Source organism: Lampris incognitus, chromosome 10, assembly GCF_029633865.1.
Source record: "Lampris incognitus isolate fLamInc1 chromosome 10, fLamInc1.hap2, whole genome shotgun sequence".
NCBI classification, from domain to species: domain Eukaryota; kingdom Metazoa; phylum Chordata; class Actinopteri; order Lampriformes; family Lampridae; genus Lampris; species Lampris incognitus.
Genome location: NC_079220.1, coordinates 52,439,695 through 52,467,032, shown reverse-complemented (window position 1 = coordinate 52,467,032; position 27,338 = coordinate 52,439,695). Strand labels below are relative to the sequence as shown.

The window sequence follows — 27,338 nt, the reverse complement described above, 5'->3', positions numbered from 1 at the left end:
TGGGTCAGAGGTCAGGGTTCAGGGGTCATAGGTCAACAGATCGGTCACTTCATCAACTCATTACTCAGGCTGTTAATTAGAGGATTAAGGCAGGCAGGCAGGATGAGGTAACCGCCACCTCTTTTCAGACCGTTTCTTCATTGTCTCTGGCTGATCTCAGCTCTGAAGAAGATTGTTTCCACAGATATACCACACCGATGAGCAAAGGAGCTACACTTAACCATATCTAACAGCGTTTATGTGACAAGAGTTTGGTTGTGGGGGAAAACGGGACAAGAAAACCAGTGGTCGCTCAGCTCTGCAGCTCTTTTGCTCTGCATCCTCAGCTGATCATCGAGCATCCTTTCAATACGACGACAATATGTAAACTTCACAACTTCATAAACTCTGAAGCTAATGGAACCGGCCCGAGGTCAGCAAATGTATTTATCTGGATACAGACCGGACTGCCCGCACTAAACCCGGGGGGGGGGGGTTTTGTGTGGTATAAGGGTATCAGACTAATGCAGGAAGACAGGGACAGACAATTTGATGGGTGCGTGTATGTGAGCGTCGGAGGGAAAATGGAGGCAAGCGCCGGAAGAAGCAATGAGCACCGCTGGCAAATTACCCAGAGTCCGCCGCCACCGCTGCCATTGAGCCCTCTCTGAAAGCGACATCGGGGGAATGTTTCTCACTTAGCTTTTCGTTCCTTCTTTCGCCTCACAGTTTAGTCCGATCTGTATTCACTGCATCTTTGCGAACACACACACACACACTCACACACACACACACACATGAAATGGGCGGTTATCAGGCTCATTTGTTCAGGTGTGCAGAGAAACTTTGGCGCACACACACACACACACAAGGGCCAGCTTGCTATCAGAAGTCTCGTTTCATATCGCATCGGTAGGAAGCCAGATAAGATGCGGTATCACGGTAGGAACTGACAGAACAGGGGCTTGAACTTGCGATACCTTTTCCATTGTCCAGATTAAAAGACTAATTGTCAGCGGGCATCAAACAGGGGAAAGCGGCGGGGGACAAAGGCTGGTAAATCACAACAAGAAGGTGCAGGCTGGTAAATCACAACAAGAAGGTGCACCGGCACAAACGGGCAATGTGTGTAAACTCTACACACACGACACACAGGCACACATAAACCTGGACATGTGTCCATAGGTTCAAGGCAAAAATATGAATTTGGATAAATAAATAAATCACCCGGGGCTTTTGTTATCAATCTTGACATTATCTAACCAAAACTTTTAATCCCAAAGCGATTATCTTCAAAGTGCGATTACTTAGTAGAAACCAAAACAGAGTAATCGACCGGCAGCGGTGATAATGACCTCATGGTTTCAGTGGGTGTGATAACGCACACGGCCGCCGTGTTGAGACAGGTGGCCGGGAGCCGATGCTGCGCGATAGAAATCCAGGCGAGAGGCGAAGTGAAACGCTGCACCTGTTCGTGGCTTATCGGCTCACTTCAGCTCAGAATGAGGTCATTACAGCACGGCAGCTAGCCGGCAGGGCAGTGGCCTGGGACGCTGTCTATCCCATGTGCGGCTTTGAGACGCACCCCGGTGGAGGTACGACCAGTCGCTGACTTACAGGCATGCAAGGTCAAGGAAAAAAAACAAAGAATAAATAAACAAACAAACAAACAAATAAACAAATATATAAAGTGGGTGGCACGGTGGCGCAGTGGTTAGCGCGGTCGCCTCACAGCGAGAAGGTCCTGGGTTCGAGCCCCGGGGTAGTCTAACCTTGGGGGTCGTCCTCTGTGTGGAGTTTGCATGTTCTCCCCGTGTCTGCGTGGGTTTCCTCCGGGTGCTCTGGTTTCCTCCCACAGTCCAAAGACATGTAGGTCAGGTGAATCGGCCGTACTGCATTGCCCCTAGGTGTGAATGTGTGTGTGTGTTGGTCCTGTGTGATGGCCTGGCGGCCTGTCCAGGGTGTCTCCCCGCCTGCCACCCAATGACTGCTGGGATAGGCTCCGGCACCCCCGCGGCCCTGAGAGCAGGATCAGCGGTTTGGATAATGGATGGAAAGAGAGACCACCCCCTCCCATCGTCTGTTTCTCACCAAACTCCTCGTCATCAAAGGTTTATGGAAATGCTCAAGCTGGCACTAACTGCGCTTCAAAAACACACTTGGCGAGTTAAGTGTGCATCTCGGGGGTAACTGCATGCAAATAACACTGAATCCGTTCTCTGTTGTGACTCCTGTGCGAGTGCTCAGCAGTTACACAGCTTCATTAAGAAGAATTACAGACTCGCGGAGGTGGCGCCACACCCGTTTCATAAACACCCTCTATAAACAAAACTAAATTGAAACGTTGATGGCAGAATGTGTGAAGTTTATTGTCTTGCAACAGTTCAGTGACGATTCGCTATAAACATGCCTGCAAACACACACGCACACACATCAACACAAGTGCACGTCTGGCCATTATTGGGAACTTAAAGGCCATAAAGTCTGACATAGGGAACGGCATTTTAATCAAATACGCCACGCTCCCAGCTGGTTGAGATTCACTTGACATTGTTTGTGTGTGTGTGTGTGTGCATGTGTGTGTGAGAGAGCGAGAGAGCGTGTGTGTGTGTCTGAGGCTAGTATGATAAGCCCTTTTATCTAGTAGTGCAAGTTAAGTTGTGTATTTGTGTGTGTGTGTGTGTGAGAAAGAGAGAGAGAGAGAAAGAGAGAGAGAGAGAGAGAGAGAGAGAGAGAGAGAGAGAGAGAGAGAGAGAGAGAGAGAGAGAGAGAGAGAGAGAGAGAGAGAGAGAGAGAGAGGAGGAAGAGAGGAGGAACAGAGGGACAGAGAGAGGAGAGAGAGAGGGAGAGAGAGAGGAGGAAGAGAGGGAGAGAAGGAGAGACCTTAGCTGCATATCTCAGGTGAAGGGCCTTCCTATAAGTGATGTGCAGGTCAGCTCTGGAGCCACCTTAACCTGCTCACAAATATTAAAGGACCCATCTGCAATCCAATCCACCGCTGGCAAACTGATGTCAGCGGATCCGGGACCCGCTATTTCACATCTGCTTTTTAATAAATACTTTGATTTTTTTTCCCTTTGCTCATGAATTTAGTGTGTTTGGTTTGCTAACAAATAGTAGACAAGCCTATACTATAAACTGAGTCTACTGGTTTGGCTCTTCCACTCCATTCCATTATCCAAGCCACCTTTCTGAATTCGGGTCGCGGGATGCTGGAGCCTATCCCAGCAGTCATTGGGGCAGCAGGCGGGGAGACACCCTGGACAGGCCACCAGTCCATCACAGGACCGACACAATCACACCTAGGGACAATTTAGTACAGCTGACTCACTTGACCTACATGTCTTTGGACTGTGGGAGGAAACCGGAGCCCCCAGAGGAAACCCACGCAAACACGGGGAGAACATGCAAACTCCACACAGAGGACGACCCCCAAGTTTGGGTAACCCCCCAGGGTTCAAACCCAGGACCTTCTTGCTGTGAGGCCACCGCGTTAACCACTGCACCACCCCTGATTGGCTCTTTGCGTCGTATATTATTGAAGCACAGAATAACTATCTCATCTTACTATGTGTGTTACAGATTGAACGGATCAGATATGCTCATTCGCTAAGCTATGAGGTTATAAAGAGACTAACCCTGCAGTCAAAAGATGAACTGTCTAAGCTTGGAGAAATGGTGATGAAAATCACCATTATGCGCGGTGCAGTGTGTGCTCCACACATAATGCACTGAAATGAATCAGTGCATCTGAATCAAGCTGACTGTAAATTCATGATTGTTAAGTCGGGCTGAAACCCTGAACATATTGTAGTACTGTGCATTATTGTCAAGGCTCAGTGTTTTCGGTTTTTATTTTTCAAAGCCATCCAGCATGCCAAATTTCGCCACAAGAGGACACTGTTACATGACCTCACACAAACAGGAACAACTTTTGGATCCGTGGAAACGTAAAATCCAGGCGAAAATCAGTTTAAACTGATCTGCTCCTTTTAAAAAATCTGGGTATTTTTCGGTGAAAATCGGTAAAAACCGAAAACGCTGAGCCTTGATTATTGTGTAACGGAAAGGGCCAAAAGAATGGCGACGACGTCTCAGAGCACATATGTTATACATGTATAGGCTACTTCGGTAAGTCTAGACAGGTCTGGATAAATGATCCGAATGAAAACTGCTTAACTACCTTTGGGGTATTATTTGCAGATTTATTTACATTGATCATCTAGAAAAATTGTATTTTTCTATTCATAAACCTAATCCGCCCGCAATGCATTCGACGAGATTATTTTTCGACCCGAACCAGCAGGTGCCGAGGGTTAAACCTCAACCCACGCATCACTACTTCCTATTGCTGCTTTTCCTGCATCTCCCTAAACCTCTCACTATGTGATATCTGAATTCTTGCATGTCCACTGGGTCCACCTGGACTACATACAGAACACTACTTGCTTGATCACCTCAACTTTTGCTTCAGTGTCATTATCATTAGGTGAGCAGAAAGCAGAATAAAGTTTGAGTGTGTCACAAAGGGAGTGTGTTGTGTTGCCAGACCGTAGGAATGATGTTGGCCTTAAGAGGGAGCACTGCAGAGCAGACTCTTTTCAGAGCAGACAGGTGACGTGGCATCCAGACACAGCAAAGGGGTAGGTGGGGGTGGGCAGGAGAGAGGTCTGAATTTGGGGCATGGGTAAATTTTGGCAGGGGTGTTTGCCCCCCCCTCCCTCTTTCTCTGCCCACCTGGGATCAGGTGGTACGGCAGCAGGGTTTAAACAAGGACTTTGAAAGGTGGAACCGGGCCGGCGCACGACAGCGACTGCCTCCATTCTCTCTTCTTCTTTTGCCTCCCCTTCTTTATCAATCCTCTCTCTCCTCACTCTCTCTGTTTTCCTGCAATCTTTCTTACTCCTAAAGCATACAAACAAACACACACTGGACCCTGCTGTCCCTAGATTGTCCACAATGTGAGCGGAGTCATCAAGCATGCAGAAAGAGAACTGCATTGAAGGGCAAGCCAGAGGCTGGCCCTCCATTCGCTCGAGTAATGCCTCGTTGGTCCACAGATACCCTCCTGGATCACTTTTCTCCTGCCTGTCTGGCCTGTTCCTGTAACTGCAACTGTACACCCAGGCAACTCAGCCCATACAATAAGACTAATATGGCAGCTTCACAGCCGAATGAAACAACCCCCTCTGGAAATGGTTTTTGTGTGTGTGTGTTTGGGAGGGTAAGAAAGAGAAAGAGAGATGGACGGGGACAAAGAAGAAAGATGCCAGATGACTAAGAACAACTGACTAGTAGTCTATAGGCTACTGGACCACAACAGACGGTGGTACTAAACCATGTATACCATGAACATGGCTCAGCGTTTTCGGTTTTTATTTTTCAAAGCCATCCAGCATGCCGAATTTCGCCACAAGAGGGCACTGTTACACAACCTCACACGAACAGGAACAACTTTTGGATCCGTGGAAACATAAAATCCGGGTGAAAATCAGTTTAAAAATCTGGGTATTTTTCAGTGAAAATCGGTAAAAACCGAAAACGCTGAGGCTCAACCATGAAGGGCCATGCGTGTGCAGGTTTAGTTTCGAACCCAGCACTGCAGCAGCAGATTGCACTAACTGACACACCTTCAACTAGACAGGAAAGGACGAGCAGATATCAGTGCAACCAACTTGTGTAGTGTCAAGTTGGACAGAAATCCTGAACACATATAACCCTCCATGGCATATGATTGAGGACCACTGGACTGGTTTATAGACTAGAACAAAAGAGCTTGACTAGCATTCGATTACACTGTGTAGTAAAACATAATTGAACATACAGCAACCTTCTGCCAGATCACCGCTTCTCCCTGTGGAAAAATAAAAATGAAAGAAGTAAATTAAGCGAACCGGTGTCTCTTATCAACCACGATGAGAAGTTCAGCCAAGTGGCTTTCTGTTGGCTGGCACTCTGTGTACAGAGCTGGAACAGTCCGACAAAACGAAACTGGTCATATTTTCCCCAAGCTCTGAGGGAAAAGAGAATTTAGCAAAACAAAAACAGGAAGGAAGAGAATGAAATAGAGAGCATATGGCGCAGATAGTGGGACAGAGAACGATGCAGAAGAGCGAGAGAGGAGTAAAGCCGCGGACAGAGTGCAACGACCAGCGGCAGAGAGAGCACAGGAGAAACCCAGGGCTCGTGTGATTTTTTTCCCCCCCCCCATCCACATAACTGAGGGGGATGATAGCATAATATAGAGCAAATGGGGGAACAAATTGTGTGGCATCCAGCTTACATAACTGCTGAGTGAGTAATGATAGTTGTGTTTCCTTCTCTCTCTCACACACACACACACACACACACACACGTACGCACAAATGACAACCCACGCCCTCTGTGTTCATGTACACAATTACATACTTACATTACAAAACAGAACTCAGTAATTAACTTAATTATGTGATTCAAATTCACTAATGGAATAAAACAGCAAAGAACACTTCAAACGTCCGGCGGCAGTCAACAGAAATACACAACTTAGAAAACAGTCGGCTACATGCAAAGAACGGCTCAGCTGCATGATACCGGCCTATTCATTTGACAACATACCAAAACCTGCATGTACAATCATGCCTAGTCCCATCTGCCTTGACAGACTCGGCTTGGTCCTGCAAAATCTGTCAAGAGCTTGTCAAGAGCAATGGTCAATACTCCCTATCTGGTGCTGAGTCAGACCTTGTGCTGCGCTGTGACAACACCCTTACAGCCCAACAGGTCTGTTGGCATAGAGAGAGAGAGAGAGAGAGAGAGAGAGAGAGAGAGAGAGAGAGAGAGAGAGAGAGAGAGAGAGAGAGAGAGAGAGAGAGAGAGAGAGAGAGAGAGAGAGAGAGAGAGAGAGAGAGAGAGAGAGAGAGAGAGAGAGAGAGAGAGAGAGAGAGAGAGAGAGAGACAGAGAGAGAGACAGAGAGAGAGACAGATAGCTAAGGACCGTGCAATTGCAGTCCATCTGCTGATGTGCGTCAGTCCGGCTCTGGCACATTTTCAGTCGCTGATGTACCATGACTCCATCAATGCCAACCTTGATTTTTTTTTTTTATCTAGCCTGATTTCCTGTTAACTGCCTATGGGCACTTGTTACAGGGGCTGTAAACAACTAATTTTGACAACAGAGTTATGGGCCCTGTGTTATAGCACATGACTTTAACCAACCCTAAACCATCAATGCAGCTTTGCCTATCAGGCTTTACCTGAAACCAGAGCTAATCTCACACCTAATGTGGGGGGAAAAAAAATTGGCAGGATATAGGATATCTATAGGGACCAAAGTGTTGTGTCTAACCTCAACACTAAGAGTGTAATAATATATGCTCTACCATTTCAGCCCTTTGAGAAGGTGCACTGCCCTACACCTCTTGATAGATACATCACAGAAAAAAAAAATAGTATTTTTGTGTCTAAGCTGCAGCCTACTGGTAAATGCTGAAGGAACACATTGGCCACACATCAACATTACTCCTGTCTGTAGGGGATCCAGGCAGGACAACCCGCAACACGACCGCACTGCGACTAAGCCAAACGCCAGTTAGCTACATCTGGTGGAAATAGAGAGAAAGAGAAAACGAGCGAGAGTGAGAAAGAGGCTGAGACAGAGGAGGCACAACAAGAGAGAAAAGAGCGTTTGATCGCGAAAGCCAAATAACTGCCAAGTTCGAGCAGAATCCAGCGGATCAGACAAGACCTGGCCGAGTCTTCACAAGCTAACAACCAGCAACCCTGCTAGCAGAATGTTCACGTATACATGCCCTGACAATGGGCTTCTGTCTGCACTGCACCAACAGTCGATGTTAGCTGTGTATAGCAAGACCGCGTACACGAGACCCGGTCATATAAAGTCTATCTCATGTACGGTCCCACTGAGCTGAGTGCAACGCTGTTACATAGCCTGGCATGCCAAGAGCCCTTGTATACATTAAAACCTGATGGTTTATGGTCTAGTGACACATATTTCTCTAACATAACCCTAATCCCTCACATCAGCCACCCAAGTACAGGGTTTTTAGGACTGTCTGGGGCTATCATATGTTGCACTCAGCCCGGGGCTGCTTCAGAGGCACTGACATGCAATCAGAGCCCTGTGGGTCTGTGCCAAAGGACCACGGTAAATTGTCGGCTGACGAAAGAATGGAAAGAGTGTGTTTTGGGTTTGGTCTGGGGCGGCATTAGCCAACAGGAAAGCTCCGGTGTTTTCCCCTCCACGGGGCATAATGGATTCTCCTTGCCAATGAAATACTATTCCGGCTGCAGGCAGGCCCGTCAGCCACCTGAGAGCTGTTCCCTTCCCACAGCTAAGCCCCCCCCCTCCCCTCCTCCCCCACCTCAGACCAGACCCAGCCCTCTCTGGAGATCTGGAATGGATGGAGGGATGGAAAGAAGAGGCAGGAAAACAGGATTAATATGAAAAAAATGGACAAGGAGGATGGAAAGACAAAAGGGATCCCACTAAAATGAAATGTTTGTGTCATCCCCCCCTCCCCCAGACATGGACCCTCTTATAGGGGTTTCATGAGCAATCACTGCCTCCCGGGGAAAATAATTCTGCATCCACTCATATCTGAGCCTACCCCACTTCACTGACATCCGCCAGCGTTACCGTGGCCACCACCAACAACATCACTAACAAACAGACACCATCAGACACCCCTTCTTACCCACCCCTCAGTGACCCTCCCTTTCCCCTACCCATCCTCTGCCACTCTGGTGCCCATGTACCCTCTGCTTCAATGTCTTTGTCTTGGCAGACTTGATGCATTACCAAAGCAGGCAACACTGGTGCACAGTGGGTACGGGGGCAGAGTGCTCAACTGTGGTTTTATCATTTGACAGAATAAAAAGGTGTAGAAGCACATTTGAGTTCATGGCAACACTGTCGGCAACGCCGCTGAGACACGTTCAAAGTGTTCGTGGGGTTACGAAGGTCCCATACCTTCTCTCGTTGTCGTCCAGGTGGGCAAAGAGCACGTTCTTCGAGATGGCCTTGGCCAAAGCCGTCATGGTCTTGTAGTCTTTTGGGATTACCTGTGGGACACAAAGCACATTGACCTCCACTACAGGAAGTGAACCGTGCGGCACAACACACACGCAGACAGATCACGTAAAGCCACCAGCGCACACATAATAGGTTCACTTCAAAAGCAGGCTAAATAGAGTAATGAAAGAGCAGCGTATTGGCAACCTCTGAAAGGAATAAGCCACATGTGTGCCTGTGTATTTTTAGGAAGGCCCATCTGTTCAGGAATTACTCTTAAAATATTGCAAAGCCCTTAAAAGTTCCCAAGAAGCCGAGACTCATTCATAAAACATGCATTTTCATGTTCATGACCCAGACTCTGTGATGTGTGTGTGTGTGTATATGTGTGTATATGTGTGTGTGTGTGTGTGTGTGTTTGTCTACAGCCACTAGAAAGCCACAGAAGCCTATATTTATGGAGGCGCATCCAAGTAGAAAACTAAAGCTCTTTTATTGTGGGGTGAGAAGAGCGAGCGAGAGAGAGAGAGAGAGAGAGAGAGAGAGAGAGAGAGAGAGAGAGAGAGAGAGAGAGGGAGAGAGATGGGGGGTGGGGGGTTATGTGTGACATAACTGAAGTGCAGGATAAAACAAAGGCGTAGAAAAGAAAGGGAGGATGTGTAGCGGACCCGTGTGTCACAGTCGGGGCAGAAGAGACAGACAGTAGCGAGGAGAATGGCAGCTGTCAATGTGTTTGAGTGCACGTATGCGTCATCTCTTGGGCAAGCGGGCTGTAATTAAGGTTAACGCAACAGATGTCCCGCCATAAAGATGACCATGCAGCACAGAACACACACACACACACACACACACACACACACACACACAAACACACACACACACACACACACATGTACGCAACATATCATATACAAACGGAAAAATCCGTGTTCCCAAGTACCAACATGCCGGCCCTCAGCCCCGTTAGGCCTGCCCGTGCCACATGGAGCGAACGTAGACCGCGGTCCTGGCTTGTATAGGACCATCCAGCCAAGTAGGCCTACGTCGCAGCTAGATTTCATGACTCGGTTTTAGCCCAGCCTGCTGCCGTGACTACGGGGACTGATAAACGCCAGCGTGCTGGCTTATCTGCGGCGCGCCTTCTGCCTCGTGACGTGCCAGCTAGCGAGTCACCAGCGAGCAGCGCCCTCGTGCCAGGTCACGATCCGGCCTCGCTAAACTGACGGGATAGTGATGACGACGGCGCATTTGCCGATCGCAACCCAAATGAGTTGGAAAAAAATCCCAAATTGGCTTTTAGAGGTCAGGGGTTACGCAATCACAGTCAACATCCAGACAACGTGAGAGTGTATGTACACATAACAAAAGAGTATGACTAAAAACAAAACTATCAGCCTCTTATCTGCACTGGTTTCTAACATGTGTTCTTTAATAATGGTTTTACAGTCAGTGTTGTTTGGACTCTCGACAAATGTTGCCTGCCAACACCGAGTGTGTTCTGTATCTCTGCCAATAAAACTGTGGGGGGGGGTGTGTGTCCACCCTTTCGGGTGAAGATGCCCACCCGGTTCCCATAGTTCGATACCGTTTACTCCCATTGACTCCTTTAATGTGACATCCAAGCGTGACAGCAGGCTTCACAGTTCATCGAGGCTCACGCCGTTTTACGGAGCGGACATTTTAATCAGATAAAAAGGGCTGGCAAAGAGACTGTGCTGCAAAACAGCTGCTGACTCTTGTTTGTTTTCACAGTGACACTGACAGGAAGTCACTAATGGAATCGATGATGTGGGAAGATGGCAGCGTATCGGGTCTACGGGTTGGTCTGTGTATGTGTGTGTGTGGGCGCATCAGTGTTACACTGAGGGGTAATATCTTTCCATGGTGCAATTCACTTTCTTGCCACATTTGCTTGAAAATATGTAATTTTTTTTTTTTTTAATGAGACGCTTACATGAAATTGGGTGTTTTTGTGAATGTGTGTGTGTGTTGCATACATGTTGCAGATCCTGAGCCATTTGCTCCATTGGCCTAAATGAAGAAAAATGAGCAAGGGCTTGTGACTAGATACACACACACACACTAACACACACACACACACACACACACACACACACACACACACACACACACACACACACACACACACACACACACACACAAGAGCATGCACCTGCCCACCCCAACTAACACAAACACACACTCCCACAAAAACAAGACATGCTCCGCTGGCCATGTGATTACTGTGTGGTGATTAGGGTTCATGCCTTTGTGTCATTACCCTGCAATTAATGGAGTGTCATAGTAACTATTGTCAAACAGGTCCGATAATCATGATCTAACCAGGGGCGTGTGTGTGTGTGTGTGTGTGAGGGGGGGGTATATTTTCTGGCAAAGGTGCACCCTTTCCTTTCCAGCTCCATTAAATTATGAGATGTCAGTGACAGCGGGGGAGATGGCTGATAACTTTAATACCTGAGTTCTCTCCCCTACGCCAACTCAAAGTCACCTGAAACAAGGAATCCCTTGCTCCTTTTCGGGGAACCCTCTCACTCACGTCTCTCCGAAGCCTGAAGTTCTTTAATATCTGTCGGCCCGTTATAAAAAAAGCCACGCCAGGCAAATAGACTTTTAAAGGTACAGTTCTGAAGACGATCCATTTCATTTAACTCGACACCCTTGGGGATATCAGTAGTTGCATTGGTGTTTGACCGCTCCATATCCCGGAGATCCAGAAGAGAAACAGCCTCACAAGTACTGCTGCATCAGCATCTCCCCGATTGCCCAAAAAAAAAAAAAAAGGAGGCTGAACCTGAGTTTTAGCTTGTTGATACTGTAGGATCTATTGACGCAGGTCTTTCACAACCTCGTTCTGCCACATCTGCCTGCTCGCCACAGAAATGGGTTCCCAGGAAAGTCCTGCTTGACAATAACCATTCTAAAGCCTTTGTGATTTGAATATTCAGGGGTGGCTATTGACTTAAACAAACCAGCTAAGAGGGGGCGTCTGGGTAGTGTAGCGGTCTATTCCGGTGCTGACCAACACGGGGATCACCAGTTCGAATCCCCGTGTTACCTCCGGCTTGGTCGGGCGTCCCTACAGACACAATTGGTCGTGTCTGCGGCGGGGAAGCCGGACGCGAGTATGTGTCCTGGTTGCTTCACTAGCGCCTCCTCTGGTTGGTCGGGGGACTGGGCGGTATAGTGTGATCCTGCCACGCACTACGTCCCCCCAGTGAAACTTCTCACCGTCAGGTGAAAAGAAGTGGCTGGCGACTCCACATGTATCGGAGTAGGCATGTGGTAGTCTGCAGCCCTCCTCGGCTCGGCAGAGGCGGGTGGAGCAGCGACCGGGACGGCTCAGAAAATAGGGTAATTGGCCAAGTACAGTTGGGGAGAAAAAAAAAAAGGGGGGGGGGGGAATCCACAAAAAAAAACCATAACAAAACAAAAAAACAAACAGCTAGATAAAATGTCAAAAAGGACATATGTCTGGATCTAAATCTTCAGAATTGCAGCTTTAAATGAAATAAAAAGACCTGCATCCATCTGCTCAGGCATGAGCAGTATTTTCAGAGGTTGCAAGATACATCCATGGCCAAGGTGTGGTTTCCAATTCTGGGCTTACATTAACCGTCTATTGTATGTGGCTCTCTCATTAGAGGACACGGTACGTCAATGGGGGAAGGCTTGGAAAGAGGCTGCTTTTTATTGCGCAGTTCGCTGTGCTTCACAAAGAGGGCGTCCTTGGTGCGAGAAACATGGTCAGAATAAATGGGAGCATAAGTCAGTAAATCTGATATCAACGTGTAACATGTCAGCAGACTAAGACAAGTTTTGATGCTATCAGATTGATTTGGCTAGAATTCCCCTTTCATTTAATGCTATCATAAACTTGCCAGATCAATTCTCTATATGTTGGGGTAATTATTAGAGCCAACCAATATGGAGCTGCTATTAATTCCTACACATGGCTCTGCACTACATTATGATATAAAGGGCATCAGGCTTAATTCGAGTATTTTAAGTGGGCGTTGTGTGTGGTTGAATGGTTGAATCAGTACTTTCTTCTCTCGCGTATATCTTCATCTTTCTCGGAGGTCCAGGCTTCTCCAGGAGCCCCTTGGCCATTTGAGGCCCACCACTTACTGTTACAGAATGGCTGTCTGCATTACAGTGAAGAACACTACGGGTAACTGTTTAAGTTGATTTACAACCCTTACAAAGCAATTAGTATGTTTCTGTGCAAAGAAAAACAGGTTTTTTTTTAAATACTAAGTGAATGTACTGTTGTATTATTGGATGTATTGTATTTTGGAAGTAATTCCTGATTTCAGTGCTCCTGCCAGCCTTCCTTAATATGAGCAAATGCCACAAACTCACCTCACTAGGCCACATCGGACAAAAATTTAAAAAAAAAAAAAAATCGCGGAAATTTAACTATTAGAAATACTAATAATAATAATAAAAAAAAGACATGCATGTTAGGGTTAATCCTCCTGTGTGTACCCCTGACCAAGGCAATAAGAAAAAGAACTGGAGTCGGTCCCCGGGTGCTGCACCACAGCTGCCCACTGCTCCTATACAATACGATGGGTTACATGCAGACGACAAATTTCACTGTAACCAAAACGACTGTGCAATGATGAAATAAAGTGGCTTTCTAAATAAAGTGGCTAACTAGATATGTATGGCCACACTGCATATCATAAAACTACATTTCTACATGTAGTATACAGGATTATGGTCAGGGACCGATGGTCACGAAGGCAGGTTAATGCTAAGAGAATGATACTAGGGCAATAAGAATGTGCTCGTGTTTGGATGTGCCTACTGCGACTAACCTTGCGTACGTAGCTGACAGCGTCCTCTTCGGTGTAGACCTCGGCGCTGACTCCTCCTCTGCGGCGCCGGGCCTTGACAACCGGGTTGGGCGGTGGGGGGGACACCTCGTCATCATGGGAGTCTGACTGGCTGTTGGACTTCTGACGGGCCATAATCTGTTTGCATTCTTCCTGTAGCGACAGATGCAGGGGTGGGAACGGGAGTGAGGGACAGAAGAGAGAGGGACAGAGAAAGAGAGAGAGAGAGTTGGAGAGAGGGTGTGACAGATGGGTGTGGGGGAGAGAAGAGGCAGAGAGACAGTTAGGTGAGAAATATAGACAGACAGCCAGAGAGCAACAGGACAGACATGTGAGAGGGAGGAAGAGGTGGCGTGTTAAGTGAGTGGGACGACAGACAGAGAGAGAAGGCGAAAGGATGAGCGGCTGAAATACCAAATAATTTTGCATCAAATCAAAACAATACTGAAACAAGTTCATCTCATTCAAGTACTGAAAAGGTGAACAAACATAGAAACTGAAGTACTGATCCATGCGGGTAGCAGATTGTTGCTTCAGGGGAGAAGAACAAAGCGGAAAAGGAAATTGTCTCCAAATATCCAACTTATTGTAATTCACAAATGGCCAAATCAAGTTCTCAAGAAACACTTTCAGTCCTCGCCCCTACTCGTGAAGCCCAGAGAGCATTAACCAGCTCAGAATGAAACCAACCAGGGACATTTCAGTGGAAGTGTCCTTGCTGTAAGTGCACTCGGGCTGGTGGCCAGGCTGCCAAGGGATGAAGGAGATGCTATCAAATATTAATATCTGCAGGCCCGAACAGGACATGGCAGATGGCCCAGCCAGGTTCTCCCTCCTTCTCAGAAGATGATCAACAAGAAATAAAGACATGAAAGGCAGAAAGCCCCTGGCAGGCTGTTGCTTCAACCGCTGAATGATGTGCAGGCGATAAATTATCGATCTCAAGCTTGATTAAAACGTTAGCATAAGCACGTAAATGTACTAATCCGCTGTAAAATGTGAAGTGCGTGCCAGTGTATTTATTGCTTCGCTTGCGTGTTAAGGACAATCTTGCAGCGCCGCAGAGACAGACGGAAAGAGACGGAGAAAGGGCAAGAAACAGAGAAAACCAATAAGGTGAAAGGAGTAGGGGGACACAGACAGGAATTAAATAAGTTAACATGAACTTTATCTATCCACACTGACAAAAATAAATTAGATGAGAAAGAATGAGAAGGATGACAGATGACATACTAAGTAAGATATCGGTAAAGAAAACAGAGATTAGGATAGAGAGAATGGTTACTGGGGGTGGGCGTGTGGGGCTGTTTCTACACTTTCTTCTAAGCTCTTCTGAAGGTGCCCACCAGAGCCAAACAGATCTGTCAGATTTAAACCTAGTACCGTATCTTTAATTCCTAAGAAGGATAGAGACACAATGGACCCGTCTCACTTCAGACCCGTTGCCTGCTCAATCTGGACTGCAAAATATTAACAAAAGTGCTGGATTTATGTCTACAACAAGTCCTACCTAACATCATACATTCCAACCAAGTGGGTCTTATAAAGAACAGATCCTCTTCTGATAACATAAGAAAACTGTTAGACCCAACATGGCTGAGTCAAGCTGAAAATTTGCCAATAACTGCCCTTTCCTTAGATGCAGAAAAGGCCTTAGATAAAGTGGAATGGGACTTTCTTTTCTTCACCTTAGCACAATTTGGGTTTGGTCCTTACTCTTCTCAGTGGGTGAAGATATTATATAGAGAGCCAAAGGCTGCAGTGATAACCAATGGGGTTATGTCGCTCTTTTTTGACCTGTCTAAAGGGACCCGTCAGGGGTGTGCTCTTAGTCCATTACTGTTTATAATCTTTATCAAAACATTGGTTGTTAAAATTAGGGTGAATAATGGCGTTAGGGGATTTGGGAGCGGTGGCCAGGAACACAATCTACTGCTTTATGCGGATGATATTTTAGCTGTGGTAACCGACCCACTGACATCCTTTCCACACTTGATGGACACTATTCAGTCATATTCTAAACTCTCGGGCTACACAATTAATTGGAATAAGTCTGAGGCTATGCCACTATCTGCCTCACGCTACCTACATATGGTGGAAAAATTCAAATTTAAGCGGGTTCCTACAGGCATGAAGTATCTTGGAATCAGGCTCTGTCAAGACTTGGGAGAGCTGCCTGTTCTGAATCTAAACCCAGTATTACAAAACTAAAACAAATTTATAGAAGTGGGAGAAGATTAAACTTACACAGTGGGGACAAGTTAATATCATAAACATGATAATAGCCCCTCAGTTCATTTACATAGTTATGATGTTGTCAATCATGATACCACCTGCCATCTTTAAGAGGTATGATGATATAGATAAACAGTTTCTATGGGATGGAAAGAAAGCCAGGATTAAATTAAGCAAACTATGTGCTCCTAAGGAGAAGGGGGGGAGGGTTGGGTCTACCAGACCCAAGACTATATAGTCTATCGTTCGAAATGGCTAAATTAGCCAAATATTCGAAAATGACAGAACATAAGAGTAGACTGGATAGACACTGAGACAAAGTTATGCTCACCATTTAATCCGAAAGAGAGATTGTTTCAATGAGACAACACAACAAATCCAATTCTTGTTCACTCAAGGGAAGTACGGATCAAGGTGCACCAAATGTATAAGCCGTCACACTATGTACAGAAATATGCTTCACTATGGCACAATCCTGCTACCTGTATCGGAAACACATCTATATATTTGAAGCAGTGGCATTTAAATGGCGTACACACGATAGAAGATCTATATAAAGATGGTAAATTTATGTCTTATGGGGTGTTAACTTGCCACTTTAACCTTAAAGGCAAACAACATTTTTGGAAATACTTACAAATTAGGAACTGCGTATTAGCTAGATTCAGTGGGGGTACAGAAAATCCCATTTTGGATTATATGAATATGCCACAGAAATGCCACACAGCTTCACATTTTTATACACTAACAAACTATTTTGTCAGTGGTGAATCATGTAATGTGAAGCTGGTGTGGCAGAAAGACTTAAATATAATCTTAGAACAAGGAAATTGGCTCAATATTTTGGCAGTTTGTGAAAAATATGAAAAGGAAGCAAGAGGGAAGTTTACACAAGATAAGATAACACATTACAACACTCCCAACAAGACTCTATAGAATGAAACTGATGAAGGACAATGTGTTGCAAATGTAAAACGGCAGTAGGAACTGTCCTACACTGTATATGGGAATGCACATTAGTGAAGCCATTCTGGGCTAAAGTGGTGGACGTCCTGAGTCTGGCTCTGTAATCCCCCTGAATCCTGCTTTATGTCTATTAGGGGACAGATCTCAAACACCAAACATATCAAAAGGTGTTTTTTTTTCTCTGTTATTATGGTGGGTTTGGTCACAGCTTCCAGAATCATCTTGAGACATTGGAAAATAGCAAAATCTCCAAATGTGAAAGACTGGGTAAATGCGATGACTGAGACTGCATAATACGAGTGTATTCTCAACAGGATACAAGACAACATGGAAGATGGGACCACCCCTTGGGATCATTTTTGGACTCATATAAAGCCTGATGGAGGTCTTGCTTAGATCTCAAGAATAACCAAGAACCCTCAGTGACTGTGGCACGCTCCCTTTATTACAGACTGAGTTTCTTACTTCCATGTGCGTGCTTGTTTTTACTTGTTTCATATTTTACTTCGTTCTTTCTTTTTTTTCATGCCATGTCTACTGAAGTCAGGACCCTGAAGGGGTGAAGTTTGTTGAACCAGTGTATCACTAGCCTTCCTATTACTGTTCTTTTTGAAAAATTCAATAGAAATGAAAAAAAAAAAAAAACTAGTACCATAGCATCAGGCTAAACCCTTAGCTTGATGACATCCACATAAGCCCTCTGTGCATCCTGTATAATTATTATTATTTTTTTGATTTTTACCCCTTTTTCTCCCCAATTGTACTCGTCCAATTACCCCACTCTTACGAGCTGTCCCGGTCGCTGCTCCAGCCCCTTTGCCGATCCCGGGGGGGGGGGGGGTGGCTGCGGACTACCACATGCCTCCTCCGATACATGTGAAGTCACCAGCTGGTTCTTTTCACCTGACAGTGAGGAGTTTCGCGACCGACCAGGCGCCCCAACCGACCAGAGGCCGCGCAGCGACAAGGACACATACCCACATCCGGCTTCCCACCCGCAGACATGGCCAATTGTGTCTGTAGGGATGCCCGACCAAGTTGGAGATAACACAGGGATTTGAACCGCTGATCCCCGTGTTGGTAGGCAACGGAACAGACCGCTACGCCATCCAGACGCCCCCTCTATCATTTCTTTATGGCTGTTTCTATTGCAGCTATTGCACAAGTAATTATCATACAGGTAGTCCCCGGGTTACGAACGAGTTCCGTTTCTGAGTCTGTTCTTATGTCGAATTTGTATGCAAGTCGGAACAGTTACATACAGTTCACATCCAGCGTCAACTAGTCAAATGTTTGTCTTAGTATATAGTATATAGTTTACCTAAAACATCATAAATAGAATAATGCAGTAATAATAATAAAGCTAACAACAGTACAGTATTTATAATTGAGAGCAAGAATGTGGGACGGCACATTGGCGCAGTGGTTAGCGTGATCGCCTCACAGCAACAAGGTCCTGGGTTCGAGCCCCAGGGTAGTCCAACCTTGGGGGTCGTCCCGGGTTGTCCTCTGTGTGGAGTTTGCATGTTCTCCCTGTGTCTGTGTGGGTTTCCTCCGGGAGCTCCGGTTTCTTTCCACAGTCCACAGACATGTAGATCAGGTGAATCGGCTGTACTAAATTGCCCCTAGTTATGAATGTGTGTGTGTGTGTGTGTGTGTGTGTGTGTGGGCCCTGTGTGATGGCCTGGCGGCCTGTCCAGGATGTCTCCCCACCTGCCGCCAAATGACTACTGGGATAGGCTCCAATATCCCTGCAACCCTGACAGCAGGATAAGCGGTTCGGATAATGGATGGATGGAGAGAATGTGTGTATAGGTATAAAACATTTATTTCTTACAATTCAAACTCCACACCAGCCACTGTCCCGGGAGTGGGTCAGGACCGGTGGAGGCGGCCATTTGACACCAGAAACGAGACCCCGCCCGGGGTTTGCCTCCCCGTACCACCGGTAAGTGAAAAAACGATAAGAGCGTTTCACCTATCTGAACACTTTATCATTTCCACTTTAGTTCCAATTGTGATCGTTTTCCTTTTCTTTGTTGCGTCACCATTGGTTACACAATGTTTATGTGATCCGACTTAAAACGGTGACGATGGCTTGGCTTTGTTCTCCCTCGAGCCAGCGAACCGCCTAAAATGTGCAGTGCTTCAACATAGCTCAAAATAGCTTGTCCGTTCGTTAGTACGAACCATTGTGTGTAACTCGATTTTTTAAAACAGGCACTTTTTCCTGCCCCCTTTTTCTCCCCAATTGTACTTGGCCAATTAGCCCACTCTTCTGAGCCGTCCCGGTCGCTGCTCCACCCCCACTGCCGAGCCGAGGAGGGCTACAGACCAGAGATGGCAAAGCCAGGTCCAGAAAGCACAAATCCGAACCATGTATTTCTTCCACGTGTGTGCTAAATCAGCTGATTTCATTACCTTATCAAGCTGAAGAGTGGGGTTGATTAGAATCAATTGTTTTAGCACATGGTTGGAGCAAATACTTGGTTAGGACTTTTACTTTCTGGAGCTGGATTTGCCACCTCTGCTACAGACTACCACATTCCTCCTCCGATATATGTGGAGTCGCCAGCTGCTTCTTTTCACTTGACGGTGAGGAGGTTCGCCGGGGGGACGTAGCATGTGAGAAGATCCCTCTCCCCTGAACAGGCGCCCCGACCGACCAGAGGAGGCGCTAGTGCAGCGACCAGGACACACACCCACATCTGGCTTCCCACCCGCAGACTCGGCCAAATGTGTCCGTAGGGATGCCCGACCGAGCCGGAGGTAGCGCAGGGATTCGAACCGGAGATCCTCGTGTTGGTAGGCAACGGACAGAGCGCTACGCTGAAGCCCTAAAACAGGCTTTACAGAGGTCGGTTCTAAAGTACAGGTGTTTGGAACCCGGGGACTACCTGTACTACAGCTAATTATGCACCCGTCTAGGGGGTTATTTGATAACATCGATAACGACTTACAACTTTAACGCACTCGTTGACATTACTTCCATCTCTTTCTACCTCTCTTCTTCAGAATTACTCAATTCTCACCCCAAAAACTTTGTCTCTCTCTCTCTCTGTCTGTCTCTCTCTGCCTGTCTCTCTCATTTAACCTGAAGGTATAATGCTAAAGATGCATCTCACACTGTGTACTGTGATGATGCAAATCACACAAGGTTCAGTGGAATAAGCAAACACTGAGTGGGGCGAGTACAAAGGCTGCAAACACACACACACACACACACACACACACACACACACACACACACACACGCAAAGTCACTCCCTGAGGCAACAGAGCCAAGGGGGAGAGGGGCAGGGGCTAGAGCATGAGGGCAGCATCAGCATTCATTCACACACACACACACTGCAGATGGGAGAGATGAGTTCACATATTGTTCATTCCAGCTTGATCGAGGAGGCCCAAGCCCGCGAGCAGGAGGCACAGGACGTCCTCTATACAGAAAAGTGCAGGCAGAGCCAAAACAAATTTAATGGCTTTAGACGCAACCTTCGATTCCTCTCTCACGCAGCAAATTAATACACCGGCATCTCCTCGCCCCGATAAACGACCGCCAATCCGGCCGCACAATCTACCAAACTAGATATTCAGCTCCGCTCCGCTGAATCCGGATCCATTAAGAGCGCTGCTATCTCGCACGCCCTCCGTTGTCAGTTCAACTCTTCCAAACAAACTCCGCTTCAGCTTGAAGTGGTCGCAATCATTCTCGCAACAAGACGAGCTCGCCTCTTTCCGTTTAGCCATCAAGCACAGGCTGTGCTGCTGACCACGCTGCATCAGTGCCGGCTGACTGAGCCACCACCAGGCTACACAGGCTAGCTGCAGGAGACCAGCTACAGGCTAAATGAGTCAACAGAGGTATTTACCATAGCATGGAGGGCCCCCGGACAGGCCTGCTGTGTGTCCTTGGGCCTGTCGGAAACAGTAAGCATCGGCCCCTGGAATGAAGAGCTTGTGCGTGTTAGTGTGTGTGTGTGTGTAAAGGAGTGTGAGTGGGGATCACCACAGGCAAAAACCTATGTCCCACACACCTGACACAAACATCACACCGCAGCAATCGTTTCCCATGCCGGCATGGTCACCGGGATGTGTCTGTGGTGGCAGCGAGAGAGTCCCCGAGTGTGCCGGGGCGCCTGTGTCTGTAGTCGTCAGTGGAGAAGCAGCAGAGGAATTAGCCTACTGATGAAAACACTGATCACAGTACTCCTCTCCCCGTCACTCCTGCGCCACTGTCTCCCCTTTCCTCTCCTCTCCTCTCCTCTCCTCCCGCTCTCGCTCTCACTCGCTGCTTGCGCACTCACACAACCGGGCGGAGCATCGTTTTCCTCCCGTCGCTATGACAACTGAGCACCGGGAGCATCCTGTCTGGGTGGCAAGTCGTAGCAGGAAGCAACACTGGAGCTCGCACATGCACACACACACAAACACACACACACACACACACAAACACACAAACCTCTGACGCCTGTGCGGATTGTCTCCCTTTTTACTCGGCGCCCTTCTCGCTCCCTGTTGCTCGGTCTCTCACACATGAAAACACACAGTGGTCCACTTTTACGAAAGAGAGAAAACGTCATCCCCCCCTCTAAACACTGGCCCCCTTTTTTGGCCAAATGTCACATCTGTCCTTGTGTTTGACATCAGCAACCAGCTCCAGACATTCTCACGGCGACACATCATCATACCCGTACTTTCTCTCGCCCGTTCCGCGTCATACGCTGTTCTGCACCACGCGGTGTCGGTCCCCAGTGCCCCCGACACCCCCCCCCCCCGACTCTGCCCATGTTCCAGCCTCTGAGGTCATGGCTGCCGCTGAGAAAGCACCATTGTATCTGGCCCTCTCTAAGTCCTAACTCTGCCTCTGCACCTGAAACGCTGACACACAGGGACGCAGGGGGCACGGGGGTGCAGGACCACAGCGGCCGAGCCGGGCAGCTCGGCAGCTGAGACCATCTGCAGGGCATCTCTGGTAAACTGAAAGACAATTAATGACTTTTATTTTATTTATGTATTTATTGTTCTTCATTTATTTATTTTATTAATTTAGCGACCCGGAAAGCAAATTCAAAATCCCAATCTCAATTTGATGTGCTGTTGCTTTGGTCGTCTAAAACAAGAACCATTTACAGGTAGTCCCCGGTTTACGAACTCATCTCCATAAAGTCTATTATTTTAAAAAATTAATTAGTCAAACATTTCTTTTTTACACCAATACACACTTTCTCTCTCCCAGTTATTAATACTGTACTGCCGTTAGATTTATCATTAGTGGAACAGTGGAACGACCACGGAGGTGTAGACTAACAGGTCGGACCCTTTAGTTGCCTGGTTAGCACAGTTGCCAGTGGTACGGGGAACCCAGGTTTGATTCTTGGCTTTTCCCCCCAGTTTCCCCCTCCCTCCCAAACAGGCACCCCGACCAACCAGAGGAGGTGCTAGTGCAGCGACCAGGAGACCTACCCACATCCGGCCTCCCACCCGCAGACACGGCCAATTGTGACTGTAGGGACGCCTGACCAAGCCGGTGGAAACACAGGGATTCGAACCGGTGATCCCCATGTTGGTAGGCAATGGAATAGACCCGAACACTACCCAGACGCCCCCACAACTTCTCTCTTCGACATAAGAACAGACTCAAAAACAGAACTCGTAGGGCGTCCGGCTAGCATAGTGGTCTGTGTGCCTACCAACACGGGGATCGCCGGTTCGAATCCCCATGTTACCTCCAGCTTGGTCAGGCATCCCTACAGACACAACTGGCCATGTCTGCGGGTGGGAAGCCGGATGTGGGTATGTGTCCTAGTCGCTGCAGTAGCGCCTCCTCTGGTCGGCCGGGGCGCCTGTTCGGGGGGGAGGGGGAACTGGGGGTAATAGCGTGATCCTCCCACGCGCTACGTCCCCCTGGTGAAACTCTTCACTGTCAGGTGAAAAGAAACAGCTGGTGACTCCACATGTATTGGAGGCAGCATGTGGTAGTCTGCAGCCCTCCCCGGATCGGCAGAGGGGGTGGAGCAGCGACCGGGGCGGGTTGGAAGAGTGGGGTAATTAGCCAGATACAATTGGGGAGAAAAAAAAAAACCCAAAAAAAAACACCACACAACTCGTTCGTAACCCGAGGACTACCTGTATTTCGGTGTATCTATCTATTATACCTCTTTTCCTATCCAAGTCCCCCCCCCCCGCCCCATTCTCTCTCTGCACCATTAATGGTGGTTGGCAGCCATCGACGGAGAGATGGAGAGAGCGGGAATAAAGGAGAGAAAGAGTGAGATAAAGAGGTATGAAGAAAGGTATGGAGGAGAAAAGACAGGGAGCACATGATCAAGGAGAGGCACCAAAGCGGTGAGTGAGTGGGCCAATGAGGGATCACAGGCTGGAGAGACAAGGCCAGAGACAGAAAAGAATTTTAAAAAATAGACAAAAGAAGAGACATGTGCCGTCATATGCACACAGGCGCACCTTTGTGAATTAAAACCCAGCTCATCTCTGGTTGATTTCATAATGGGGGCAGTAATCTATTCTGTTCAGTCACTTAATCAAATTTGGCCAAGAAAAATATCAATTAAAGGTTATGACCGACTCCTGTCTCAGCTATGACTAGTTGATATTCATCCGCCAAACGCCGTTATTGCTGCTCACCTCAAAGACAGCGAAACAAGCGGGAGCATAACTGGTTTGCGGGATGAAGGGCTAAAACATCGTCATAACATAAAGTTAATTTCTGAAGTAGTTTTAGCGCAGGCAACATCCTACAGCGTTCCCCTTAGTTAGCCTCTGCATGGCGAAGCAGACGCCATCTCCGCTGGGCTGAAAGCATGCGAGTGAACCAAAAAAACAACAGAGTGCTGCACACACACGGGCGGTGGAGCGTGGCGAGAGAGCGAGCGGACCCACCAGCCGAGCCATCAGTCCACTCATCACTCTATTCCACACCATTACAGCACCACAATGGGCTGGGAGCACTGTTTCAGCAGGACAGATTGTGTGTGTGTGTGTGTGTGTGTATATATAGAGTGTTGACAGGGGCCCCCTCTTTGGAGTGATGTCCACATTATTTATGGGCTCCACCTTGTCCACTCCCCAAAATCAGTAAAACATACGCGGTGACCGACCTGTCACGCAAACATGCACATACACAATCGTGTCGGGTCCCTCGGATTATATTCACTCGTACGAAAGCGAGCATACACGGAGCAAGCACACATGAGCCCCCCCCTCCGCCACATCCTTCTGAAGGAAACAAGCACAGTAAGTTGTGCCGTTGTTCATTTGTGTCACAACAGCCACCCGTGGAGAGCCCCCCCGAGAGCTGGAGCGCTGCAGACAGGACCGTGTCAGCCTCCTCCCCTTCCCTCAATACGCGCATCTGTCAAAGCTTCGTGAATCCAGCACACCTTTTTCAGGGGTGTCCACACCCGATACCACTGTTGACGGTTCTTTCACAACTTCGGTTATCATTAGTAACCATACATACGAGAGGGTCCTACATCAGCCAAACTGTGTGGCCTCGTGCCCGCTTCAAATCAATAAACCTGCAAGCTGTAGAGGTGAACTTTTTCCACACACTCCTGTGGGAGATGTGGATGAAATATGCTGCCTAATTGCAAAGAGAACTGCCTGCTTTGCCAGTGCTCTGTCTGAATGTTTAATGGTCTGCAACATCGTTCAGACTGTGGAGCAGGTGGAGATCTCGCTCTCTTTCTTGCCGTCTCTTCTTGCAGCAATGAATATTTTTCTACTGCACATTTCTTTCCGCTCCCGGTGTGGGAAGACAGCTGCGTGAATTCGTGTTTGCAGCGGCCTCACCCGGTACCATCCATGTAGTGTCTTTGTCCACGTCTAAGTTTTGTCTTCCTTTGATGGCTGGGAGAGCGGGGCAGGCTAAGCTAACTGCTAGCCCATGCAGACCAGCAGTTCCGATAACACAGAGGGCAGTCTGGCAACGGCCTCACCTGGTGTCGACTGTGGTGTTTTTGATGTCGCCATGAGGAGTGCGGGGAGGTGTGTCGAAGGTGTCTGGCTGGGAGAGCTAGCGCTGGATTGGATGGGACAGCTTGGTCTGCTTCATCCGGTGGGCCCGGGGACCACGGCCCCTGCCTGGAGCTGTGCCCGAGGAGGAAACGCCGAGGGCGGTCTGACAGGACGCGGAAGTGGGGCAGGCTAAGCTAACTGCTAGCCCATGCAGACCGGCAGTTCTGACAGTCATCCTGGCTGGTTCTCTTAGACAGAGATGTTTTGTTTAGTTTGGCTATACGTGTTGTGTTCTTGTGGTTTTTGGATGTGTTTTTGTCTTTGTGTTGCACTGCTGTGGGCTGCATTGGTCCAGTCCTCTGGTGCTCTTCCTAAGGTTCCTCCCATTTATATCTTGAAATTTTCTTTTTCTGTGGCATTTTTCATCCTAAGAATCAAGAGGGGCTAAGGATTTGATTTACTTGTCATTGCCATGGGCGGGCCCACATAGTACACTACTGAAGGGGCGGAGCAATTTAAACATATGGTATGTAAACATACCAGCAAATCAATAGCTCTCTGAGGACTGAAGTAGCAAAATGAGAAATCTGCAAATCAAATTCAACATGTGATAATGTCTAAAATTAGCCCCCCCCCATTTTCCTCCCCAATTGTACTTGGCCAATTACCCCAATCTTCCAAGCCATCCTGGTCACTGCTCCATCCCCTCTGCCGATCCGGGGAGGGCTGCAGACTACCACGTCTCCTCCGAACCATGTGGAGTCACCAGCCGCTTCTTTTCACAGTGAGGAGTTTCGTGAGGGGGGAGTAGCGCGTGGGAGGATCACGCTATTCCCCCCAGTTCCCCCTCCGAACAGGCGTCCCGACCGACCAGAGGAGGTGCTAGTGCAGTGACCAGGACACATACCCACATCCGGCTTCCCACCTGCAGATACAGCCAATTGTGCTTTAGGGACGCCCGACCAAGCCGGAGGTAACACTGGGATTCAAACTGGCGATCCCCGTGTTGGCAGGCAATGGAATAGACTACGCTACCCGGGCGCCCGCAGATTAGCTCATTTTTGATGCCAGTTATAGATCCTACAATTTGTTTGTGATGGACGATTTAGTGGTGATTTAAAATGTCTGACCTCTGACTGGAATGTCAGCTCAGCAACCTGGAAATCCAACAGAACTGAACAGGTTACAATGCTGATAGTAGCTTCCTGTTTTTAATCGCAGTTTCCTGGAACACATGCTGATGACTGCGCCGACATAACAGAAATTTGACCGAATTACATTTAATTAAGCTGCACACCTACTATATGCATACATGCCACCTGCACACAAATATACGCACCAGTGTGCAAACAGGCTTGTACGCGCATTTATTCAAAAATGAACACACACACACCAGGTCCACCGTGTTTAGACTGGGCAGAGACAGACAGGGAGCGAGAGGGACAAAGGGCATGAAAAAGAGAAAAACAGAGAGAAGAGAAAGTAGAGGATATGGGGGGGGTGGGGGTCCACCACTACAGCTCATTCCGCTCTAAATGCTCTTGACTAACTCGGTAAACAGGCAAGCCCCCCCGACAAACTTTCAATCATGGGCCTTTGAAGGGTCTTGGTGGTTTTGCTGCGACAGGACCTGGTGACAGCTGAATGACTGACAGCAGAGAAGGGCCTCTAATGTTACAAGGGAAGCGAAGAAGAGAGAGGCTGACTGACTGACTGACAGGGAGGAATTCTCCCTTAATGCACTCTGACGGGGTCCTTCAAACACAGAGGGGGTGTGGGGAGGTTCCCGCTTGTTTCACCTGAATATGCGAGATATGGTTGTATGACGCAGTGCGAGCTGTGCGCCGGTGAATAAGCAATGCGGTGCTGGCCTACATAGAGGAGTCTGACGCAAATAGAATCGGGTCTGTCTTGTGTTTTGGTTCAATAAAAGTATGTAAAGAACATTTAAAATCCCATTCTCTTTGCCAGGAATAAAAGAATGAGATAATGTGAAAAGCCTCACGACCCCGTTTCCTCCGCTAGAAAATGTACACATCAACACCGACACACACCGTGTGATGTAGAGGCCGGGGGAGACAGAAAGAGACAGAGGGAAAAAGAAAAGAAGGAAAGAAGTGTAGGTGTTTCTGGGGAGGAAGAAGAAAAAAAGAAAGATGATCATTTAGAGGAAAGCGGGAGAGGGAGGAGAGAACGGCGAGTACAAGCAGGAAGAAAAGAAGGGGAAGAATGACGAGTAGGCACAAAAGAGGAAGAGGGATGATGAAGAGGGAAACGGGAGGGGGGGGGCTGGGGCAGAGATGAGAGAG

At 47.8% G+C, this 27,338-nt stretch overlaps 1 protein-coding gene across 1 annotated transcript in view; it reads right to left on the bottom strand.

Moving 5' to 3' along the window:
• LOC130119597 (cAMP-dependent protein kinase type I-beta regulatory subunit) overlaps nt 1-27,338 on the bottom strand; it is a 99,094-nt gene that overhangs the window by 53,187 nt on the left and 18,569 nt on the right. Inside the window, exons 3-4 of the mRNA XM_056288145.1 lie at nt 13,837-14,007; nt 8,951-9,042 (exon numbers count right to left, since the gene is read on the bottom strand). Of these exons, the coding sequence (XP_056144120.1) occupies nt 8,951-9,042; nt 13,837-14,007 (263 nt within the window). The remainder of the gene's footprint in view (nt 1-8,950; nt 9,043-13,836; nt 14,008-27,338) is intronic.